Raw genomic sequence first — 11,344 nt, 5'->3', positions numbered from 1 at the left:
ACAGAGGATGCAAGACGAGCCAAATCATGAAGTCGTATCGCCGGTGTCGGATCTCACGTTTCCGGCTTAAAATTTGACGTTTGTTCATGTTGGGAATTAGCACACAAATGCACTTCTGTTAACTGAAAACTGCAGCGGAAACAAAGTAATCTCAGCACCACATCATGTACTAACTCAAGGATCCTTCCTTAGCATGGAAGAGAACATATGCAGCAGCATATATGGAGGAGAAAATGTTACTCAACAGACAAGAAGCTCCTCAGACAAGTGTCTTGTGGTAGGAGTAACTTTCTAGGCAGCAACAATCATCAACAAAAGAGACGCTAGACTTTTACGTGGAAAACGCCTCAACTTGAGGGGAAAAACCACGGGCCAAAATTATCCAAATCCTCTTCCCCTATTATCAAATGGGAGATACAACAAGTTTCTTCTCTAGATAGCACTAGAAGATCTCATACATCAAAATTTCTGAATCTTGGATGAACGTAACAAGATTTGGGGCTCAAGAGTTAGGAATTGGAACAATCTCACCAAAGATGGTGGAACCGTAGCTTGAAGGAGACAAGGTAGTGAATCTGGATCATCACAACCTTGGGAAGAGCTCGCTTTGCTTCTTCCTTCAATCTTTATCTTCTTCCCTTTCTCACTTGTTTTTCTATCTTCTTCTCCAATGGAGGCTGAACTGATTTTTGTCACACTAGATGGTGGCTGCTGGATGGAGGGTAAAGCATCCCCATCCACTCACGTGCAAAGACCAAATGACCCTAGGTCATAACCCTAATGTGTAGTGGGCTTCCGCACCTCTTTGGGCTGCCTAAAAGGCCTCAAATTGTCATTTCCTCACAGCCCACATGAGGAGGATATCCCAACAAATCTCCCCCTCCGACTCATGAGGGGGGCACTGTCATGCCCGCTACCTTGCAACATGCTTGTAGCTTCTCATTTGGCAATATCTTGGTCATCATATCCGAACCACTGTCGTCGGTATGGATCTTCTCAAGTTTTAGCAACTTGGAACTCACAACATCTCGAACCAATGATACCTCACATCAATGTGCTTGGTTCGAGAGTGATAGCTTGAATTATTGGCAAGGTGGATAGCACTTTGACTGTCGCAAAACAGAACATACTTCTCTTGCTTCATGCCGAGCTCTTGCAAGAAGTTATTCATCCACAAAACTTCCTTGCGAATCAATTGCTGCTATGTACTCAACTTTTGTAGTTGATGTAGAAACACATTTGTTCTATCTCGATTGCCATGACACTGCTCCCCCTGCATAAGTCATTAGGTATCCAGATGTGGACTTCCTACGATCCTTGTCACCTACATAATTTGCATTTGTATAGCCCTCCAATATAGGATCACCACTTCCAAAGCATAAACAAGATGTAGAAGTTCCCTTGAGATACTTGAGAATCCACTTCACTGCTTTCCAGTGAGCTTTACCTGGATTTGTCATGAACCGGCTAACAACTCCAAGTGCATAGGCAATATCAAGCCTAGTGCATACCATGTCATACATCAAACTGCCCATAGCAGATTGGTAAAGGCACTTTCCTCATTTCTTCTTTATCCTTCTTGCTTGTAGGACATTGTTCTGAATTTAGTTTGTGATGTCCTGCAAGCGGAGAGATAATAGATTTTGCATATTTCATATTGAACCTTTTAAGTACCTTCTCAATGTATCTTTCCTGTGAGAGCCAAAGCATCTTCTTTGATCTATCACGGGAGATCTTCATGCCAAGTATTTGCTTAGCTGGTCCTAAATCCTTCATGGCAAATGATTTACTCAATGCCTTCTTGAGGATAGCAATCCTCTTTGTGACACTTCCAACAATCAGCATATCATCAACATACTACAAGAAAATAATGAAGTCACCCTTGGCGTACCTCTTCATAAAGACACAATGATCATGTTGTGCTTTATGCTAACCAAGCCCAATCATAAAAGACTCAAACTTCTTGTACCACTGCCGAGGAGCTTGCTTCAAGCCATACAAGCTCTTCTTAGATTTGCAAACTAAGTGCTCCTTGCCTGCAACCATGCAAGAATGCAGTCTTCACATCAAGTTGTTCAATTTCAAGTCCATGGTGGCTGCCATGCCAAGCACAACTCGGATTAAAGACATCTTGACCACCAGAGAGAATATCTCATCATAATCAATGCCCTTTTTCTGACTGAAACCTTTCACAACCAATCTGGCCTTGTAAATTGGGTGTGAGGTGTTTTCTTCACTCTTCACTCTCTACACCCACTTGTTCTTGAGTGCTTTCTTGCCCTTTGGCAGATTCACCAACTCAAAAGTACCATTCTCATACAAGGATTTCATCTCATCCTGCATGGCTTCTGACCATTCTTCCTTATTCTCATCATACATTGCCTCCTCATAGCATGAGGGCTCACATGTATCATTCATCAACACATATTGATGTGCTGGATACTTAGAAGAGGGAATGCGACCTATATCACTTCTTCTTTGTTGTTGCACTAGTGGTGAATCAGGTGGATTTTCGTTGGAATCATCATTACCACCTTCATCATCATCACTTGATGGATGCTCGTCACTTCGACTTGTACTGCCTTGGTTAGTTGCATCTCCACTGTCTTCAATGTCATCATCTCCACCATGATTGTCATGCACGAGAGGAGGACGGATTTGATCCATGTCTGTGTTGGTCATTGGCTTCTCTCGTTTCCCACATCCCGGCTTCTCACAATTTTCCTGTTGACTAGACCCCACAACTTGTAGCCAAACTCTTCACTTGGTTGGCTGAGGTAGATGCACTGCTTTATCTTGCTACCAAGGTTGGATCTCTCGTTCCTTGGAACATGTACAAATGCCATCATCACGAACAACACTATATCATTCATCATCTTCAATGACCAGATAGTCCTCATCTCTTGCAGTCATGGCTGAGCTGCTCTCAGCCTTTTTCTCGGGTTTCTTTGCAAGTTTCTCCTCTGCATGCTCTCATTTGTACTTCCTGCACTCACTCTTTATATGTCACGGAATGCCACAAAGAAAGCATGTAATATCCTTTCCCTATTTTGACTTTCATCTCCCCCTGGATTTATTTCCGCCTTACTAAAATCTGGCGTGACCGCGTCCACGGTTCTCATTCTTCCCATGGGTTCCACCCACATACGCATGAGAAGAAGAGGCATCACCCTTTTCCTTCTTTTCGGCTTCTTCATTTAGCATGTTGTTCTTCACCATCTCAAAGTCAGCTTCTCATCCGGAGTTGAATTGCTAAGTGACACAACAAGCGTGTTCCAACTATCAGGCATGGAACTCAACAGCAACAATGCTTGCACCTCATCCTTAAAGTTGATCGTCATGGTTGAAAGTTGATTTATATGGCATTGGAAGACATTTAAGTGCTCAATCACACTTGTGCCATCTCGGTACTCAAACTTTGCAAGTCTTTTAATCACCAAGGCCTTGTTCATTGATGTCTTCCTCTCATACATGGACTCCAACTTCTGCCACATCTCATATGCATTTGTGTCATTTGCAACATGGTGAAATATATTGTGGCTGATGTACAACCGAATCATACCTATTGCCTTTTTGTGCAGCACCCTCCATTCTTCTTCCGGACTCCTGTGGGTATCTTGTCTTTCACAATTGGCTCATACAAATCCGTACAATAAAGGGTGTCTTCCATCATGGGCTTCCATAATGAGTAATTGGAAGAATCAAGTTTTATCATGCCACTTGTTGTAGCCCTTTCTTCCAAAGCCATTGTGAGTAGCACTTCCAGCAACAATCAAGCAACCGGGATTATCAATCTTCTAAGCAACCAAGGCTCTGATACCACTTTGTTGGGAATTAGCACACAAATGCACCTGTGGTTAACTGAAAACTGCAGTGAAACTAAGTAATCTCAGCACCACATCATGTACTAACTCAAGGATCGTTGCTTAGCACGTAAGGGAACATATGCAACAACATATATGGCGGAGAAAATGTTACCGAGCAGACAAGACGCTCCTCGTGTCTTGTGACAGGATTAACTTTCTGGATAGCAACTATCATCAATAAAAGAGACACCGGGTTTTTACGTGGAAAACCCCTCAACTTGAGGGGAAAAACCACGGGTTGAAGCCACCCAAATACTCTTCCACTATTGTCAAATGTGGGATATAACAAGTTTCTTCTCTAGATAGCACTAGATGATCTCATACATCAAGATTTCTGAATCTTGGATGAACACAACAAGATTTGGGGCTCAAGAGCTAGGGATTGGAACAATCTCATCAAAGATGATGGAACCGTAGCTTGAAGGAGACAATGTAGTGGATCTGGATCATCACAACCTTGGGGAGGAGCTCCCTTTGCTTCTTCCTTCAATCTTTCTCTTCTTCCCTTTCTCAATTGGTTTTCTCTCTTCTTCTCTAATGGAGGATGAATTGATTTTCATCACACTAGATGATGGCTGCTGGATGGAGGATAAAGCATCCCCTCCACTCACGTGCAAAGATCAAAATGACTCTGGGTCATAACCCTAATGGGTAGTGGGCTTCTGCACCTCTTTGGACTGCGTAAAAGGCCTCAAATGATCATCTCCTCATAGGCCACATGAGGAGGATATCCCATAGTTCAGAACTTCATATATATTACTCCTTCAAGTAAAACATAGCGATGTTCCCTCTGTTTCTAAATATTTGGTGTTGAAAAAAATTAGACTAGTTTTCTTCAACGATAAGTATTGTGGTACAGAAGGAGTAATAAATTCGTGCGTGCAGTTCCTACCGTACATAGATATATATAGTGACCATTAGCTTAGGTGGAGATTCATACTTCACCAATATGTTAAGCAAGCTAGATTTCACCGGCTACCCACAGCACAAACTTCTTCGGCATGTAGTGGCAGATCGGCTCGCCACGGGACCCGTTGAGCATGGCGAAGTACTCGGCGTCCCAGCCGGAGGTGTCCTCGTGGCAGACGGCGACCGCCGTCGCGCCCAGCGAAGGGTCGTCCTGCCCGACCAGCTCCACGCGCACGGCCCGCACGTTCCTTGGCCGGTGGCAGTACAACACGTCCGCCGGGTACGGCAGCGGGTGGCACGGCACCACCGCGCCGCCGACGCTGGCGACGCCGCCTGGCGCCACCACGTACCTTCGGGGCTCCTCGCGCCCGTGCACGACCGTCCTGAGCGGCTCCACCGTCGTCGCTCCCAGGGCGGCCACGGCGAACTCCATGGCCGCTCGCTCCGTGGTGGCGCAGACGTGCGGCTTTTCCGGCTGGTCGCCGCCTCGTGCCTCGCTGCGGCCGCAGAGCCGGAGCGTGCTGGCGACCTGCCGGGCCTGCCCCGAGCCTGGCGCTATGTTTTAGTAAGCCAGTATGTCCCGGAGGCTGCCGTAGTCGAACGGCGGCGGCGCGTGGTTGGTGCTGGAGACTGCGCTGGTCGCCGTGGCGTGCCCGAGCTTCGTGTCTGCGGGCAGCACGGCGCCGTCGAAGAGGTCGCGCTTGAGGAAGATGATCCCTTTCTTGGACCTGAGAGGTGCTGTGGCCGGCGGTTGCATGCACCACTGTTTCGGGAACACGCCGTCTGACGCTGCAGTTCAAGATGGAAATGATCGCTCTATGATACTGTACAAAAAACGCAGATTCTAACTTAAATAAATTAGGTGGAAGCAAGATGTGGGATTGTTGACCACGTGACTGAACCAAACCAAACCAAACCATCCATCCACAAAATAACCAATACTAGTACATGTCAAAACCATGACACTTGTTTATGAACCGAAAAGAGTAGCATCTAAAGCAGGATGGCTGGTTTTGATCAATTATTGTACATGAATTTGGATGGATTTGAAAACCTAAATGACGAACACCAACTATCCGCAACAATACCAAAAATTATATTATTGTTTAAAGTCAACTTTAATTTTTTACCTTTTTGCACCTTGAATTTCACGAGGACTAAACTGCATATGCTGGACCTAGACGTTTCAAGAAAAGGCTTGAGCCACCCAACCCGATAGGTAAAAAACTAGCATACCTATTAACCATGCCAACTTACCCGTATCATGCCAAATCATATTTGTCCTTGTATTGTTGACAAAAAAGACCAGAAGCATAAAAAATTAAAACGTGAGAAACTGAAACCAAAGCTCACTTGACACCATTATCGTGTTACCAACCTTGGTGAGTGAAGCGCGGGGCGACAGAAGATGAAATCTGAAGTCGTCAATCTATAAGACTTTATTATGTGATCTTTGATAACCACAATAGATGTACTAGGACGAAAGATAGAGCCATGTGACTTATATTCCAAGGGACGCCACCCTTATCGTCACATCATTCACTGGTACTTATGATGTCGCAGGGGCAAGGGAAAACCAAGAAGATGAGCGGAAAAAAGAGGTTGTCTCTTTCCATAGCTATTTTCCTTTTCTTCCAAATGGTTTAGGCGTGTGTGCATGCTAATTTGTCCCACAATAATTCAATTAGTTTAAAACCGACTGACATACACGTACACGGGTCATGCGCCAACAAAAATAAATGACAATCAACAGACTGAAGCTCGAACAGGATTGAGGCCATAGCTTTGGTAGCGGTCAGATTTAAACAATAGGCTACAAAATAACAACCCGTAAGTTTACCTAAACGAGGATGACCATCAGTTTGTTGTGCTTGTGCGGCCAACCCAAGGACGAATAGGGCTATGACAATCGTCATCACCACAATTTCTTTCGCAATGCTTTCTCTGTTCCCCTTCTTCTATTCGGCAATGCATTTTTATACTAGTAAAGTAGCAATAGCATTAGGTTTGCATTTCTAAACCGACATGAAGCCAGAAAAGGCGCAAATGTTGTGATTTCTGTTACTCAACCGGAATCCAGTGCACACAATTGGTATGTTTGTTGGGCCACGACTCACTATACACGGGTGGAATCAGTTGGTGGTTACGGGTGAAAATAAAGACTATAGCTTTTCCCTCTGTATCCTACGGTATGTGAGCAATAAATATTAGCTAAGAGCAACTTCAATCCAGATCATCAAACCGCTCCTAAATATCCGGATTAGGGTGCCTAGATTTTTTTTGTCATCGAACGTGGTGCCTCAAACATCCGGGATTCCGCAAACCGGCCACATACTCGCGAGAGGTCTAGGATTGCCGAAAGTCCACCGCCCCACCCACACACCTGCTCGTCTTGGACAACGTCGTTGTTTTATCCCTGATGCGTCCACAGCCAGGTATCCTCCGCCTCTGCCAACGTCGTCCATGGTAGATGTCATGCCGACAAGTATTGGGCCAAATGCCAATGAGAATGTATATTTTCTTGATGTTATCATTGTTTATTTTGAAGCGAGAACGATGAGGGCATACTCGATGATGAGGGATGAATTATTGTGTAATGCCTAGTTGGTTGGAAGTGCGGACTTCATAGGTACGAAGCAAGGGGACATGGTATTTTGGCAAAATATGCATTTTTGATTACATGAGCAAGAGCACTTCACGCCCCACAACTTGCACATGATCCATGATCGTAATGTGAAATTGCTAGCTCATCAATGGTACACCATCTCAAACTTTTTTTTACGAAGATTGTAAGTTTTAATTCGTGTTGCTCTATGTGTTTGTCAATTCACAGATTCACTCAATGTGTCAACTTGATGATCATGTTATTATATAGCCCGCAAGCGCTGCTGCACGGTACCAGACAACACAGCGCAGACCGTTCATGTTGTTGCATCATTAGATAAAGCTCAAGGGGCACAACATGGGGGAAAACAACGTGTGTGGATACTGACTCGAGTATCGACAAATTTGAAGAACTTGCTGAACAATCGGCTGTATCAGATGTTGAATTTATATTTGAACTATTGTACTAGAATATTTGAATGCTATTTATGGACGAACTATGCTATTTTCATAATTATTTTGAGTGCTCCAGACATAGCAAAAAAACAAGGCCCGCAGTTTGGTGCATAGAATTGGATGGTTGGCTCCCCTATGAGTGTGCACACACGTATGGTGTGTCTGATTTGGTGATCCGCGTTGGACAAGGTGGGTACTACTCCTTCGGTCATTCCTTCTTCACTTTCGTTTTCCCTCTTGCATTTTATTTTCTCAAGTTCTAACACATTTCTCTTTCTATCTTTCGTTTCTTTCTTGTAGCTTGCTGGCTGAGATGGGGCGCATATCTAAGAACTAGTCGCCCCGCAGCTCGGCCGGATGTAGCTTTTTCCTGTTTAATGGCGGACACGAAGAAGAAGCCCATCCTCAACAGTCAACACTGCATACAATGCCAGTATGCTTCAAGCCATTGCTGGGGAGTGGAATCCGAACATGAAATCTGTGTTCACGGGGATAGGTATGGACGAACTTTGTACGCTCAAAGCTTTAGGAAACAACAACAGGATCTTCTGCATGTCTCTCCTAGCTAGGATAGAGACCCAAAAACTATGAAAATGATCATGGGTAACGGGAGCTACATTGAGGTGAGCTCTAGGGAGGTTGCGAAGTTGAGGCAGGTTAGAGCATCTATTTGGACCTTGCAAATTCGGTCCCTCAAACGCCCGCTGACGCATCCGGGCGCGTCCGTGGACATGATCGATCATGTCTCAAATAATGCATTCTATATCCGGATACCTCAAATTTGAAATCTCAAATTCATATTATTACATGCAACATAAATCTAATACTAACAGGAGCTCGTCCGGCTACGCTGTGCCAATGTCCGACGGCTCGCTGCGTCCCTCATAGTGTCAGTCCGGGCGCCGATGAGGTAGAGTAGGACATGGGACACTAGACTACTTACGGGAGTCGAACTCCCGCCGTCTCCCATGCCATAGTCTTCCTCGTCGGAGCCAGTAACCCGGACGGTGCTAGTCGACGTGAGGTCGATGACGGATCCTTCCTAGGAGGAGCCGACGTCCACCACGACGCGGTTGCGACGCCACACACGTGCAGCATACGGGGCGCTGAAGAGTGACTCCTCCTCTCCAACATCCTTCACCGCGAGGGCCTCCGCCGCATCCCGTGCCGGCTGCCTCGCCCGACGGGCACGCCGTGCCATGACATCGTCTGAGGTCGGCCATGCTTCGTGCTTGACGTGTCAACGGAGGGGTTGCGCTTCCGTCAAGGCGTTTGGACGCCAGACGGACCGCACCGCCTCCGGTGAGGCAGCAACCCGGATCCAAGCACCGGTTGTTGTGCGAAAGCAATGGATTCCCGACGTTGCGAGTCCGAGCGCTGCCGTCGTGCTTGCGGCTGGGGGCGGCAACTCGGAGGTGCTCTCGTTCACTGATGAAGATGTCATAGTGTTTGGCGGTATACCAGATCCTGTAACACTGGACAGGAGGTCTAGTCAGCGGATTCAGGAGCAGCCAGATGCGGATGACCTGCAGTTGGGACGTGCGATGCGAGTTGCTAAAATGAGGGATGCGGAATCTTCAACCGGTATGTCTGTTAATTTAGAAAATTCCATTCTTCATTTTCCCCCTCTTGAAATTATTGGCTAATGCTATTGGGGTGTCTCTCGGCAATTCTATTGCTAAGTTTCGAAATCTATTAACGATCTACTAGATTTACAGGTAGATAGGGCACTCGATATTGTTCGGAATTTAGCTGTTGTCAAACCAATGACAAATGCTGAGATTAATGACCTTGGGGGGCTAAATTCTTTATGTGAGAATCTGCTGCCCTTTGATGAGCCTAAGGTGGGAGAGGATTCGTATCTTGATCTTAGTTTGGATTCCGAGCTTGCACGTCAAACCGAGTCACATAATCCTGGTTGTATGGACCAGAGATTCAGGGAGAAACCGAAACGGACCTGGAAACGGAAAGTATATCCGATTTCTGCTGTCCGCAGGAGTGCTCGCTTTAAAACTGCTAAAAAATTCTACGATGAAAGATGAGAGGCATCTTTTGGAATAGCATAGGTCTGCGTGACTTGGCTAAAACCAGATTCCTTGCTGACGCAACGATGGAGCATCAGCTTGACTTTATCGCCATTATGGAGACAGGGCAAGATAATTTCACATCTCAGTTTCTAAGTTCTTTATCAGCGGGGGTTGATTTCGATTGGCACTGTCTCCCTCCAAGAGGAAGATCTGGGGGGATCTTACTTGGAGTCAGATGCGACACACTTCAGGTTAGGGAAGTTGTGTTTGGTGATTTTGCGGTTAAATTCAGGATTACATCCAAAAGAGATGGTTTTCGATGGGCTCTTGTAGCAGTTTATAGGGCTGCTCAGCCGGAACTTAAATCTGATTTTCTTGCGGATTTAGTACGAATCTGCGATGAGAAATTGCACTTTTGATAGGGGTGATTTCAATATTATTAGGTGGGCTCATGAAAATAACAATGACAATTTCGATGGTAGATGGCCATTTTTGTTCAACACTATTATTGAGAGCCTTGACCTAAGGGAAATCGAACTCTCGGGTCGGAATTTCACATGTGCGAATTCCTTACCTAACCAAACTTTTGAGAAGTTGGATAGAGTTCTTACAAGCATTGATTGGAAACAGAAATTCCCTCTTGTTACGGTGCGTGCACTTCAAAGGGCGATCTCGGATCATACACCTCTTTTGTTAGATACGGGTGATGCGACGCACACGGGTAATAGAGATGGGTTCTCCTTTGAGTCTAGCTGGTTCTTAAGGGAGGGCTTCATGGAGATGATTGCCAGGGAATAGAATAGGAACTTGGGTGGATCATCCAATGTGGAACGATGGCAAAATAAAATCAGACATCTTAGACAATACCTCCGTGGTTGGGCTAAGAATGTTTCGGGGTCATATAAAGATGAGCGGGAGAGGCTCATTAAATTAATAGATGAGCTTGATCGAAAGGCTGAGTCTTTTCTTCTCGATGAGATTGAGCGAAGTCTGAGGTTTGAGGCCGAACAAAGACTTCGTGTACTCCTTAGAGAGGAGGAAACGAAGTGGGCGTCTAGAGCGAAAGTTAGGGCGATCGTTCTTGGAGATAATAACACTATTTTTTTTCACTTAGTTGCAAATGGCAAACATAGGAAGAAAAGGATCTTGCAACTTGAGCAGGATGAGGGTACAATTGTAGGTCATGAGAACTTAAAATTGTATATCTCAAATTATTATAAACAGCTTTTTGGTGCTCCTCATGATAGTTTTGTGACTATGGATGAGCACTAGGTGGCATATATACCTCAGGTCGGAGAGGCCGATAATGAGTCTTTGTCTGCTCGTTTTACGGATAAAGAGGTGCTAGACGCGATTGGAGGAATGAAGAGCGGCAAATCGCCTAGACCTGATGGGTTTCCGGCGGAGTTTTACAAAAAATGTTGGCATATTATCAAAGTAGATCTTATGGCAATGTTTGATGATCTGTTTGCTGGTAACTTA

The 11,344-nt window shown here is 45.3% G+C and overlaps 1 protein-coding gene across 1 annotated transcript; it reads right to left on the bottom strand.

The window, feature by feature from the left end:
* Positions 1–4,685: 4,685 nt before the first annotated feature.
* On the bottom strand, positions 4,686–5,559 carry LOC123413559 (BURP domain-containing protein 4-like). Its single transcript, XM_045106493.1, has one exon. It carries the CDS (start codon positions 5,206–5,208, stop codon positions 4,828–4,830), a length of 381 nt encoding a protein of 126 aa, XP_044962428.1. The 5' UTR covers positions 5,209–5,559; the 3' UTR covers positions 4,686–4,827.
* Positions 5,560–11,344: the final 5,785 nt, after the last annotated feature.

This window comes from Hordeum vulgare, chromosome 1H, assembly GCF_904849725.1.
Source record: "Hordeum vulgare subsp. vulgare chromosome 1H, MorexV3_pseudomolecules_assembly, whole genome shotgun sequence".
NCBI lineage: Eukaryota > Viridiplantae > Streptophyta > Magnoliopsida > Poales > Poaceae > Hordeum > Hordeum vulgare.
This window is presented reverse-complemented; position numbering and strand designations above follow the sequence as displayed.